This window comes from Salvelinus fontinalis, unplaced genomic scaffold, assembly GCF_029448725.1.
Source record: "Salvelinus fontinalis isolate EN_2023a unplaced genomic scaffold, ASM2944872v1 scaffold_0465, whole genome shotgun sequence".
Taxonomy (NCBI): Eukaryota; Metazoa; Chordata; class Actinopteri; order Salmoniformes; family Salmonidae; genus Salvelinus; species Salvelinus fontinalis.
In genome coordinates, this window is record NW_026600674.1 from 91,173 (window position 1) to 105,338 (window position 14,166).

Genomic DNA, 14,166 nt, shown 5'->3' on the forward strand with positions numbered 1-14,166 from the left:
AACAGACACATATGCAAGCATGCGCACACACGGTTCTAGCTTGTATGGCTCCTTGGGCGAACCTTCCCTTCAGCGCACCCCCCCCACCCCCCCAAAAAAAGCATAATTCTGCACTAAATAAATAATAAATAAATAATTATAACATGTAAAACTATATAAATATAAAAATACTAAAATAAGACTCATAAATATCAAAAAGAAGTAACAAAGACAAATAGAAACAAATTGTAGTATATATATACAAATAAAAAGAGAATTTAATTATTACACTGTTACCCTATTGCTAACAAAAAACACACAAATAAAACTAAACTGCACAAATCCTATATCACACAAATAGAATAACACACTTATAAAGAAGAGAACCTGATTATTACACTGTTGCACTTCAAACAAGAAACACAAACTAAATTCCAGAACTAATTGCATTACTAATTACATTAGTACTGTACAAAGTTAGAGGTGCGCTATTTGATAGATTCCCCGCCCCCCTACCTCTGGCTTCCAGTGGGGAGACCTGAGGTCAACCTACCCACGCCCCCCTACCTCTAGCTTCCAGTGGGGAGACCTGAGGTCAACCTACCACCGCCCCCCTACCTCTAGCTTCCAGTGGGGAGACCTGAGGTCCACCTACCCCCGCCCCCCTACCTCTGGCTTCCAGTGGGGAGACCTGAGGTCAACCTACCCACGCCCTCCTACCTCTAGCTTCCAGTGGGGAGACCTGAGGTCAACCTACCCACGCCCCCCTACCTCTAGCTTCCAGTGGGGAGACCTGAGGTCAACCTACCTCGCCCCCTTCCATCTTGTACTTCTGAGTGGGAGACCTTCCCAGGCAGTAGCCTACCTGGCTCACAAACTAGAATCAGGGCTCCAACTCCGACAAGGTTAATTGACCCACAGACCCACAGTCCCATACTATTCTGAATGGTGACATGATATCATTGATGTAACGAGCAAATGAGTGATAGAAAACCGATCGAGCAAATGTCACCATTCAGAATAGTATTATTTTATTATTATTATTATTTTGTGTGGGCGCCCCATGCCGCCCCCGGCAAGATGCCCATGTCACCTATGCCTAAATCCGCCACTGCATACACACATAGTCTCTCTCTCACACACACACACACACACACACACACACATTGTCTCTCTCTCTCACACACACACACACACACACATACTCTCTCACACACACACACACACACACACACACACACACACACATACTCTCTCACACACACACACACACACACACATTGTCTCTCTCTCTCACACACACACACATACTCTCTCTCTCTCTCTCACACACACACACTCTCTCACACACACACACACTCTCTCACACTCACCCTCACACTCACACTCACACTCACATACTCTCTCTCTCCAACACACACACAAACTGTTCAATTTAGTTCCACAAATATCCTACTCTTTTAATAATTTGAATAAAAATGAAATATATTAATTTAATTAAAAGACTGCAAATATAATCGGTATAATATACTTCATTATATTAAAATGGAATATTGTAGTAACTTGTGTTTGTGTCTGTTATTATTGTAGACTATAGGTTATTATTCGTTTTTTATGGGGAATTACTGTATTATAAGTAATAATCTGTAGTATTGTGCTTTTATTATGGTGAACTAGGTAGTTGAAGTCATACGGTAAAGGGAGACGGGTTGACGTCAGGGTTTGTATTTACATGGATCCCTAAAACGCTTTCTGATGTAGTCTACTCTCGTAATTAGCTCCCGTATGGAATGGATGACATATCGGAAGCCTAGGCTATTCCTGTAAGACCTGAGCCGCAACCGCTCCCCGTCACATACACAAACAACCAACCGGGAATCACCGGGAATCAGGGGGTGCCTTTTTTGGTTTCTTTTCTTTTACGGAGAAATAGTCTACAGAGGCTCGAGAGGGAGAACATACGAAAACTCCTTACCGATATGGCAGAGGCGAATATTTCGGTAACAGAGAGACAATTCAGGTGCCCTATTTGCCTGGATATCTTGAAGGATCCGGTGTCCATTCCGTGCGGACACACCTACTGCATGGCATGCATGAACTGTTATTGGGACCAAACCGACCTTGGTCACTACAGTTGTCCGCAATGTCGGGAAGAGTTTATACCTCGACCGGTGCTACGGCGGAACACGGTGCTACAAGAGGTAGTGGACAAACTCAAACTGAACGAACTAGTTACGGCGCCGGAGTTGTATCTAGGCGGCGTAGGGGACGTTCCGTGCGACTTCTGCCCGGTTCAGAACAAACTGAAAGCGCTCAAGTCGTGTCTGGTGTGCTTGGCGTCTTTCTGCGAGCTCCACGTCTTGCCGCACCGCGACGTGGGGACGTTGCGGCGGCATAAACTTGTTGCCGCGGTGGAGAGCTTGGCGGAAAGGCTGTGCGCGCAGCACCGTTTGGGCCTGGAGCAGGGCGGCGACGGGGGCGATGCGGTGGAGTGGAGCGGCGAGTGTTTGCTGTGCGAGTCTAACCAAGAGGAACTGCACAGCATCGACGAGCAAAGGGCGCGGAAACAGGTAGTAATCATAATCATAATACATGGGACCAGGGGCGAAAATCTGAGATCAACCTTGGAGGGGACAATTACATTAAATTTTCTCAAGAGCAATTCCTGAGGGGGACACCAAAAGTAGTGCTGTAACACATAGCATACGTTGTTAAATGTATATTGAGGAACCATAATTCCTACAACTGGATAATTGATAGGTACAGTAGTTAACTGAAGGGTTTTCCCAACTTGTTCAAATGTTTAAATCATTATAATTCTACTACTAATAATAGTTATATCAGTGCTCCTTACCAGTCCAGTATGTATGCAGGTATTCGTACTTACAACCAGCAATATCAAGAAAGGTCAGTAGGTGACAATGGTACTGTACACTGTATGGGTGTAGTTTTCATAAATACAATGAACATGGTGTGATCACATCTAAAAGAATCTCCATTGAGAACCATCACAAAGTTGGTCTCCGTATTGAATTGACCTTTTAATTGGACGTTTTCTGATACATTTATATAGTCATTAAATATGTCCACCTGGCCTGAGTCTACAATATCTTTGCAAGAACAAAAAGCTTAAAATAAGTAGTTCTAAAAGCAAAATAACTACTTCAATGAAAAACCCAAATAAATCAAACAAAATATCCTTCAGTGTCTCAACTCAGCCAGTGTCTCAACTCAGCCAGTGTCTCAACTCAGCCAGTGTCTCAACTCAGCCAGTGTCTCAACTTTTCAAACAGCAGCTATGGACAAGTATGTCGCACAAAGTAGGCCATTTTAAATAAAATAACATGAAATAAATCATTTGTAAGTGTCCTGAAAACTACTAAACAAAAGAACAAATATCAATTACACCAGGGGTTCTCAAACAGGGTTCCATGGACTAATTGCAAGGGGTCCGTGAAATAAAAAAGTGTAATGAATGTAGTCAGTACCACAAGGTTTCCAGTAAGTTTACATATAATATAGAGGGGGTGGAGGTCCCTGAGGACTGCTCAAAACCTTGCCTGCCTTGCCTCAAAATATGCAGGGGTTCCAGTACCCCAAAAAGGTTGAGAACCACTGCTATACACACTACTGAACAAAAGAACCGAGCATATGTTTGCGGGTTTCCTCAACAACACATCCGTTGGCACTTTCGCAATGCCCTCGCCTGTTGTCTCCGACACCCTGTATAGCCCAATAAACTCCTTGTGAGGGACATGGTCATGGTCAACATAACGCAGACAGACATTCTCCTGTTCAGCACCAGAGACATCTTGAGTACCATCAACAATTAATGAAAATTGTACAATCGGAAGAGACCTAATCTCAGCTGCAATGCCTCGAATGACTATTGGCCATGATGTTCAGAATTTCATTCTGTGCTTTGGGGCCTGTGTACATTGTGGTACGCTCTGTTAACCACTTCAGTAAAATGGGATCATCCTCTTCTGCCCTAAGTTTCAAAATCTGGTATAAATTCCCAATGTCATCCGTGTGGCCTCTAAAGGCTTGTCCCTGTCTTACTACATGCCGCACCGAACTAACAATTTTCATCAAGCAATGCCTTGCGTCATCCAGCTGTTTAACCCACGCGCTGGACATAACTGGACACTGATTGGATTTAGCTGGTGTGCTGTTACAATTACAAAGTGGCGGTGGGTTTGGCAATTTTGATGTGCTGTGAATTTTTCAATGCCTTTTCTCCAGTTCCTAAATCCTGCACTAATGAAGGCAGCATCAGCTCTTTGGCCAAAAGATGGCTGGCTTGAAAACCCTTGGCTACAGTGAAAACACAACACTCCTTTTATTGATGGATTATAATGTAGCCAGGGGAAATCGCGAAACCATCTCTCTTGAAACGTCAACACTCTGTTGGCAAGAGTTTGCGGTTCTATAAATTGTGGGTGTGGCTGATATGGTTTTGTGCCATCACTGTGGTAACTGGACAATGCTGTGCCACTGTCCCCTATACTGGTGCTGCTGGCAACAAGGGTGACACTTGGTCCTGCCGTGGCTGTGACACTGTCCTCTGAAGTCTCTCTCCCTGGCTCTTTCCCTTTCACCCCCCTAACTGACTCAGTCTGTCTCCTAGAAAATAAATAAGGTGTTTGCCGTACTCCTAACTACCGGTACCCAAAACTACACAATTAATCACAACAGCAATACCATTGCCGTAAACAAATCTTAGTTTAGTCACCAGTTTAAGTTGAGAGTGGGGGTATCCATGGCATTTTCCAATTATGTCCCTATTTTACAAGTCCAAAAAATTGAGAACCTTTCATAATGTTGCCAAACAAAGACTCAACAAACTTACCTGAGACTCCCTGTCTCTGCCAGTCTGTCCCTGCATATCTGTCCCCAGCTCTGCTGTCTGTGTGCCATCTGTTGCCTGCTCTGCCTAATGACATCATTGTGAAACATTACCATTAGCATTTCACTTCTTTCTTATGAACATTTTATCAACTAGTCTTTGAGATATTAGGATACTAGAGTTCTTACTATGCGTTTTGGTGTACTGACAAATACTCTGATGTCCGTCTTCTTACTTTTTTCTGCCATTTTTCTACCTGGCTGGCTGGCTGGCCTAGCTGCACACACACACATTTACACAACACATGCTGCAACCTTTTGTAATTTAAATAGTTTGTTTCATATTGGCTGGCTTCCAACAATAGCTGAATTTGTAAAGCTAGCGAGCACCAATTCCGTTTCTGTGTGTTTGCTATAATCTTTGCTACCTGGTTAAATAAAGGTGAAATAAAATAAAATAAAAAAAGTTCACTAGCGACAATTTATCTTTTGCAACGAGACCATTATATATATTTAAGACAATGGTAGAAGAGAGTGTAGTTCTGTTCTGTTCAGTTTGGACTTCAGTTTATTGCTAACCTTATCACAGGGACGTCGAAGCACTACAGCTGCATGCTGATCTTGGAATAAACTGACGATAGCAAAGATTCCATCTTTGACGACGCCACATAAATGGAATAGGTACTAGCTAGCTTGATAGTTAATGTTTGCTTTAGTTTGCGCGCTAGCTCTGCAAATTCAACTAGTGTGTGAACCCTGCCAACATAAAAATAAATAAATAACATTGCTATGGACCTGCTATGGATTGACTGGATTAACCTCACGTCAGTTACGTACATGTCCCTTTCGGACAGTAGATACGAACCCTTTATTACCTTGCCAGCTAAAGAACTGGCAGTGGATCAAACCATTGTGAGGCAAAGGGCGGGGGGGGTCGCAATCTTTTGAAATTTAAATGCGCTATTAAGTGTCTATAATCAGCACAAGTGCTTTCATTGCGTATTATTAATATTATTGAAATTACATAGTTATATTTACAGTGATATATTGGGGGGGACAAATCATATTTTTCCCAAGATGGGGGGGTCGTGTCCCCCCCGTCCCCCCTGGGATTTCCGCCTATGCATGGGACTTATATAGCGCTTTTCAAGGACCTTTACAATTTTGCAAAGCCTACTCATCACTCTGGTGATTAAAACTGATTCAAAACAAAGTTGTTTCCCAAAAACACTTGTTGATCTTTCCACCTAGGAGTACAAACTGTTAGCCTGGTTCCAGACGTGTTTGTGCTCTTGCCAACTCCATTACACATTACCAAGCCGAACATTGTTGGCATGACAATGAGAGACAAAGAGTTGGCACCCTACTTTAAATGTCTATGGTTGGCACAACACATGTCTGTACCCTGCAGGCTAACAAGCTACCACTATCCCTAACAACTGAATAGAGGATAAATAGCTATGTAGCCTATGAATATGATTGATTGTGACAGATGACATCCCTCTGCACCAGTTTGATGCAGGTTAGTTACTTCACTGGGAAACACCCCGCTGTGCCCCCTCTGCTGTGGGCAGGCTGTACTATCTGGGGTATCGCTCCCATACCAGGAGAGAAGTAGGCAGGTGCTGTAGGTGTATGTCACTAATGGGGCTATAGTGTGAAAAATTCAGAGGGTGAATGGGTAAGACAAAAGATTGAAGTGCCTTTGAACAGGGTGTGGTACTAGGTGCCGGGTGCACCGGTTTGAGTGTGTCAAGCTGCAACACTGCTGGATTTTTCACCCTTTCCCGTGTGTGTCAAGAATGGTCCACCGAAAGGACATCCAGCCAACTTGACACAACTGTGGGAAGCATTGGAGTCAACATGGGCCACCATCCCTGTGAAACGTTTTCGACACCAAAAGGGAGTTCAACTCAATAATAGGAAGGTGTCATATGTCAAGGTGAGTAGATCATCTCTCTCTCTCTCTCTCGTTCAGTTGCAGGATTCTCAGAGGTCAGTACAGGGGAGAATCAGGAGTAGAGAGAGGGAGCTGGGAGAGTTTCAACAGAGCATAGAGGCCGTCAAGGTGGGGTTCGCACACACACACACACACACACACACACACACACACACACACACACACACACACACACACACACACACACACACACACACACACACACACACACACACACACACACAGTGAATCAGAAACATAAAAAAAGCAGTGAATAGTAACCAGATTAAAAGTATTTTAGTGCCGGGGCGACTTTTTTCAGACAGTCACCCCGGAACATAAAACTGCTGCTATCTGGAAGTTTAGTTTATAAATTCAACCATTTCAAAAAAACAAGCACACATAAAACTAGAAAAAGCCGTACATGCACATGAGTAAAATCCTGAAGGATAACACACAATTGTCACGTTCTGACCTTAGTTCCTTTTTTATGTCTTTGTGTTAGGTTGGTCAGGGCGTGAGTTGGGGTGGGTAGTCTATGTTCTTTTTTCTATGTTGTTATATTTCTGTGTTTGGCCTGGTATGGTTCTCAATCAGAGGCAGCTGTCGATCGTTGTCTCTGATTGAGAATCATACTTAGGTAGCCTGTTTTCCCCATTTTGGTGGTTTTATCTTCGTTGTTATTTTGTGTAGTGTTCAGTTTTCAATTAAATTATGACGAACACTTACCACGCTGCATTTTGGTCCTCTTCTCCTTCACCAGACGAGAATCGTTACAACAATAAAGTCTGGGACTTATTTCTATTGTGCCCTATTGTTCCCTTGAAACAAGATGGCTAGGCAAGATCCAACACGGTTGCACACAAAAGGGGAGAAACGTTCTACAGATGTAGGATTTTATTTGATCAGTCTGTTGCAGGAGAACTTTCCTGCAATGTAGGACATTTAAAACGTGTAATGTACTTGAGGTTTAAAAAGTCTTGAGGTTTGTAATTTCCACTTTGGAAATTCAGACTTGATTTTCCCTTACGAAACATGTATCTGTGACGTGGTGAGGTTGGACCCAGGTGCAGAGAAGAGACCAGACGAGGAATCAGTGGTTAAGGATAAACATAATACTTTACTGAGGAACTGTAGCCGCAGGATCACAGTACACTTGAAAAAATAACAAACACTAAGTCTCAAAAACGCACTCAGGAAACAACCACACATGGTAACCAATTCAACCTTCAGCCTAGGACCACAGAAAACACGCCTCTTTTAACAGGGACATGATCATGAGTAAATAAGACGCCTGAGTGTCGTTAATGTCTCTTGGTTGGTCTCTGCCGCCCTCTGGTGGAACCATGACTATCAACCCTTACAAAAAGGTCCATTAATTATAATTGACATAATAATTGACATTTCATGTTGCTGCAGGATTATTTTCCTGCTGTAGCAAACTGTCAGGTCAAATGAAGGTCCTACATCTTTATTGTCTGGCCATGTTGTTGCCCGCTGTCAAAAGCCAGTCAAGCCAGGCTACCGTTCTGCCCTCTATTCCCCTGCCAGTCAAGCCAGTCAAGCCAGGCTACCGTTCTGCCCTCTATTCCCCTGCCAGTCAAGCCAGTCAAGCCAGGCTACCGTTCTGCCCTCTATTCCCCTGCCAGTCAAGCCAGTCAAGCCAAGCTACCGTTCTGCCCTCTATTCCCCTGCCAGTCAATCCAGGCTACCGTTCTGCCCTCTATTCCCCTGCCAGTCAAGCCAAGCTACCGTTCTGCCCTCTATTCCCCTGCCAGGCAAGCCAAGCTACCGTTCTGCCCTCTATTCCCCTGCCAGGCAAGCCAGGCTACCGTTCTGCCCTCTATTCCCCTGCCAGGCAAGCCAGGCTACCGTTCTGCCCTCTATTCCCCTGCCAGTCAAGCCAGGCTACCGTTCTGCCCTCTATTCCCCTGCCAGTCAAGCCAGGCTACCGTTCTGCCCTCTATTCCCCTGCCAGTCAAGCCAGGCTACCGTTCTGCCCTCTATTCCCCTGCCAGTCAAGCCAGTCAAGCCAGGCTACCGTTCTGCCCTCTATTCCCCTGCCAGTCAAGCCAGTCAAGACAGGCTACCGTTCTGCCCTCTATTCCCCTGCCAGTCAAGCCAGTCAAGCCAGGCTACCGTTCTGCCCTCTATTCCCCTGCCAGTCAAGCCAGTCAAGCCAGGCTACCGTTCTGCCCTCTATTCCCCTGCCAGTTAAGCCAGTCAAGGCAGCATTGACAAATAAAAGTACATTTCAGCCGTATGGTTTGAAATCAAATTAAAATAACAAATGAAACCAACATTATTTAAATGTAAATGTTTACTTTCTTGGTGCTTATTACTGAAGACAATTTTGCTCCTTTGCTTTCCTTCATTTGGTGTCCCTTCTCCCCTTACCTAGACATCAGCTGCGTTAGTCCTGGAGGACAGCAATATCCTGTTTGTGGACCTGGCCCTCCGTCTGGAGAGGACCAGGGGGGAGGTGAGGGCCAGGCTGGAAGCCCGGGAGAGAACTGTCCTGGGCAGGGCAGAGAGAGAGCTGGAGACCCTGGAGAAAGAACTGGAGGAGCTGCGGAGGAGAGACCAGGCAATGGGCCAGCTACTGACGGAGGATAATGCTCAGTTCTTACAGGTGGGGGGGGGGACGGGACTGAAGGAAGAGCAGAAGAAGAGAAGAAACAGTCAGGAATTGATGGGAAAAGAAAGGGATAATTGAGAGAGAGACTGGATGCTAAAAAATAAAGGAGAGAGAAATATTAATGAGGAAGAGATGGAGAAAAATAATAATGCAGTCAAAACAGACAGAGAGAGAGAGAGAGAGAGAGAGAGGGACGAACGGTGACATGATAAAAATGCTCCACTCATCACCCCTCTCTCCTCCATTCCTCCCTCTCTCTCTCCTCCATCCATCCCTCCTTCCCTCGCTCTCTACATCCCCAGGCGGCTCCCCTGCTGTGTGTCCTCCCACCCACTGGGCGGCGCCACCGAGCCCCTCTCATCCTTCCCGCAGAAGGCTTCAGTGCAGCCCGCAGAGCTCTGTCCCACCTCAGGGCCCGGATGGAGGAACTCTGTAGAGAGGAAGTGGACAAGATCAGCCGCGCAGGTGGAGGGAGTAAAGACCCCACACACACACACACACACACACACACACACACATCCCCCCCCCCCCCCCCCCACACACACACACACACACACACACACACACACACACACACACACACACACACACACACACACACTGGTTCATACTCAAACACACACAACTGCATGCATCTTTTCATAGCTATGCTCTCAGAGACTCCAATACTGCATCTCGTATGACAATGTGTGATGTCACTATGTGACACACTTTTTTATCTCTCTGTAGTGAACGAGAGCTCCTCTGTCTGTCACATGTCTGGTGGAGAGTGTTTGAAAGGTAAGCCCAGAGAAACAGGACACAAACGCACACACACACACACACACACAGCTCTCTCAGGGTCACCTCTGTGGTGTGTTTCTCATCTAAGACTCAGGCTTTAGGGTGAACATGTGGATGTTAGTTGAATTGTTTTCAGTAACTTCTGATATGATTCATTTGGATGGAATGTAACACTGAATCCTCTTTGTCTCATTCTCTACCTCCCTCCCCCTCCTTTCTATTTCTGTCCCTCGCCTCCTTACTCCTTACCCCCTCTCCCTTCTTTCTTCTTCTCTCTCTCTGTAGCAGTGCCTGCATCGTTTCCTCTCTCCCCCCTCTCTCTCCAGCCCTCGGACCAGAGGATGAGAGTATCCTTCCTCAAGTGTAAGTACTGACACACACACACACACACACACACACACACACACACACACACACACACACACACACACACACACACACACACACACACACACACACACACACACACACACACACACACACACACACACACACACACACACACACACACACAGCAGCCTTCCTGAGGTGTAAGTACTACCCACGAGACACCTTGTCAGTCTGACGATGCCACCAGTATACCTTGTCACCGTGGCGATGCTGCCCTGGTCGCGTGGTATCCCGAGATGACCTTGTTTTCACACCCTGCCCTGTCCTATGACAACCACGCCATTCCTTCAACACACACACACACTGACACTCACACAAACACACACACACAAACACTGACATACACACACACTGACACGCACACAAACACAGGTGTTTGTGCTCTGGGCACAAACCCAGAGCTACTAAGAAAGGGGATCTCTCTCTCTTTCTCCCATGCCCTTCTCCCCCCCTCACGTTCACAGTTAATGAGGGTGACAGGGTAACCTGAGAACGCACCGCACTTGTGTCCCTAATGGCACCCTATTCCCCATATAGTGCACTACTTTAGACTAGGGCCCTGGTCAAAAGCATTGCATTACATAGGGAATAGGGTGCCATTTGGGAAGTACTCCATGTCTGTCTGGTGCTTTCTTTACCTTCATGAATAGTATGTGGATATGATATTTCTGACATTTAGTAGTCTGTTGTTCACAGTGAACAACGGGTACATGATGAGACAAGCCCATGGACAGGATGAGATCATGGAGACGGGTGTTAGGTTTAATAATTCACACTGTCTGGGTTAGAATAAAGGCCGCTACGCACTTTACTCAAACTACACAAACGCAGCGACGGAGCGTCGTTTTCCTAGTTCTACGTACTTCTGTGCGGCTCAAATTTTGGAACGGACCGTATATGGCGCTCTGTCGCTCTGTTTGCATACGGTGTGTAGGGCCCTTAAGAGTCTGGCAGCCATATACTGTATCTGTCTGGGCTAGATGTCAATCAGAACACTGTCCCTCTGGCCAGGCAACCACGCTATTGCATAATAGTGCATTGTTCATTTCTTGTATTTCATTCTAATAGTTCTATTAGATTAAGACTGTCATATTTGCAGACAGACATTCATAGGGTCACTGTTCTTTTTACTGCGCCGAAAACTGTTGCGTATTTAGTTCAATAATCTCTGTTAGAAATAGTACCCGGTGGTCATGATAATGCTATTGAGAGTTTATGACACTTCTAAGCTAACAGGTAAATAATTGTCATGGATTGTTCAATCAATCACTCTGGACTCAGGCATCTAATTGATTGATTGGTTGGTTGATTGATCTCGTCAATCTCCTGTCCCTGGATCCAGACACGGCCCGCCCCCACCCTGGTCCTTCTGGAGGGTCCCGATGGATCTCTCGCTCGCTTATCTTTAACCCCCTCCTCTCTCTCTTCAGGCTCCTGTCGTCTGTCCCTGGATCCAGACACGGCCCACCCCACCCTGTTCCTCTTGGAGGGTCCCCAGGGGGCTCACTGTGGAGAGGAGCCCCAGTCCTACCCCCTCCACCCCTTGCGCTTCGACTCCGTGGCCCAGGTCCTCTGTAGGGAGGGCCAGTTTGGAGGGGCCAGCTACTGGGAGGTGGAGTGGAGGGGAGGAGGGTGGGTGGACATTGGGATGACGTACAAAGGGATCGGACGTAAAGGTAGCTGCTTCTAGGGATTGTTTTTTATGTCAGTTATGTTGAGCAATTTGCAAATGTCAACATTTCACACACAAAGTGTTTGTAATAATCACTTTCTAATCAAGGCTTTGTCTGAAACGGTATCCTATTTGGCTCGGGACAAAATGTGTGCATTATATAGGGACAGCCAAAGGTTTTCTAATCTTATTTTCTTTCTTATTTTTCTAATCTAAAGGAGGCGGAAAACCCTGTCTGCTGGGACGGAACGAGAACTCATGGCGTCTGAGATGCACGCACGCCGGGTACGCCGCGTGGCACGATAACCGGAAGATGACCGTAGCTGCGCCCCTGTGCCCGCGGATCGGCGTGTTTCTGGAACACCAGAAGGGAGCGTTGTCATTCTATAGTGTGGCGTCGGACGCGGTTTCCCTGCTCCACACGTTCAGGGGTCCGTTCTCTCAGCCGCTCTACCCAGCGTTTCGGTTGGACCTGGACGCCACACTGTTGATATGTCCACATGAAACACACAACGGGAACTAACCTCTTCTGTTTCTGGATCTCTTATTTCCACCCAATGGGAACTCTTCCTGCGTACTGCCGAACAAATACCATTGATTACAAGTAAACACAAATGGTCTTTTCTGCCCCAGAAAGGACTCAACATGAACCCTACCTAACTCTTTACTGCTCCCGAACCTCTCTCTTTCTGAACACCTTCTCTCGACCCAATGGGAACCCATCCTAGAGCCCAAACCTAACTCTGCTGCCCTCTCTTGTTATGGCCAGACCCCTGCTTTAGCTTTACCGGGTACCTCAACTCCTCCACTGTTTTTTAAAATGAACCCCCTAAAAGCTACAACCAACAACTGATTGTTTACTCATTGCTGTTGCTCTACATTTCAGTCATTTAGCACACGCTCTTATCCAGGGCAACGTACAGGAGCAATTAAGGTTAAATGCCTTACTCAAGGGAACAATCGACAGATTTTTAACTTAGTCAGCTCGGGGATTCAAACCAGCAACCTTTCAGTTACTGGCCCAACACTCTTAACCGCTCGGCTACCTGCCTCCCTGAAATGTCGACTCAAGATGTCAACTCAGCATAGGTCCACGGTAAGGGATTAATCATTTACATTGACATCAATCAATAATTTTTGAAGTATCGTTGCCAAAAAAACTCTAATCTGTGCTCAACTCCGTGGAGGCATTGTGTTACTTGGATAGCCTTCCCTAGGCCTATCTCAAGTCACCAAACTAGTGATGCTGATAATACAATGTTTTTGTGTAAGGAGAGTCTGAACTGAGCAGCATATTGTATGTATGCATGGCCTCTCCATTCAAATATCATTCACAATGTGGCCCTATTGTAAACAAAGACTTCACTTCAGCAGCCATGAAGACATCTTGATCAATCACCCTATTCTATTGATCACTGTGACTGTTACTTAACAATAACATCATGTGAAAAATAAGCTCAGGTCAATCCAACTAAATGCAATGTAGCCGAATGTCGAATGTAGCTATTTCAAAATACTATTAGTTGGAAAGGTTTTGAATGCCAGTATATCATCATGAAGGGACATTGAAGGAAATATGTATTTGCTATAAAGTGCATTATTTCATGAGTTATAGTCAAGACGAATAGTGGGATAGGCTATGCTGGGTAGCCTATGGTTTCTATGGCCCCATCTCTCTCTACCTCCCCATTCCTTCAATCATTTATTTCTCTGTGACTATTACAATGAATGCGTAGCTTTGTATTCATGTGGGCTGTGTAACTGTTACTGTCTTCAATAAACCAATTATACATTTTCAATCTCAATTTTTCTATCAACGTTCCAATTTTCCCCTTCAAAGTATAAAAAAAGAATAGGACTGCCCCTAGAGGGCGTGGTCTGGGGGCAAGTCACATGATATAAAAGATACATAAACAA

General features: G+C 45.5%; 1 protein-coding gene across 1 annotated transcript; it reads left to right on the forward strand.

The window, feature by feature from the left end:
- Positions 1 to 1,706: 1,706 nt before the first annotated feature.
- On the forward strand, positions 1,707 to 13,999 carry LOC129846174 (E3 ubiquitin/ISG15 ligase TRIM25-like). The gene is made up of 8 exons (XM_055914136.1): positions 1,707 to 2,552; positions 6,806 to 6,895; positions 9,168 to 9,398; positions 9,707 to 9,869; positions 10,134 to 10,184; positions 10,473 to 10,550; positions 12,008 to 12,253; positions 12,468 to 13,999. Exons 1-8 carry the CDS (start codon positions 1,959 to 1,961, stop codon positions 12,770 to 12,772), a joined length of 1,758 nt encoding a protein of 585 aa, XP_055770111.1. The 5' UTR covers positions 1,707 to 1,958; the 3' UTR covers positions 12,773 to 13,999.
- Positions 14,000 to 14,166: the final 167 nt, after the last annotated feature.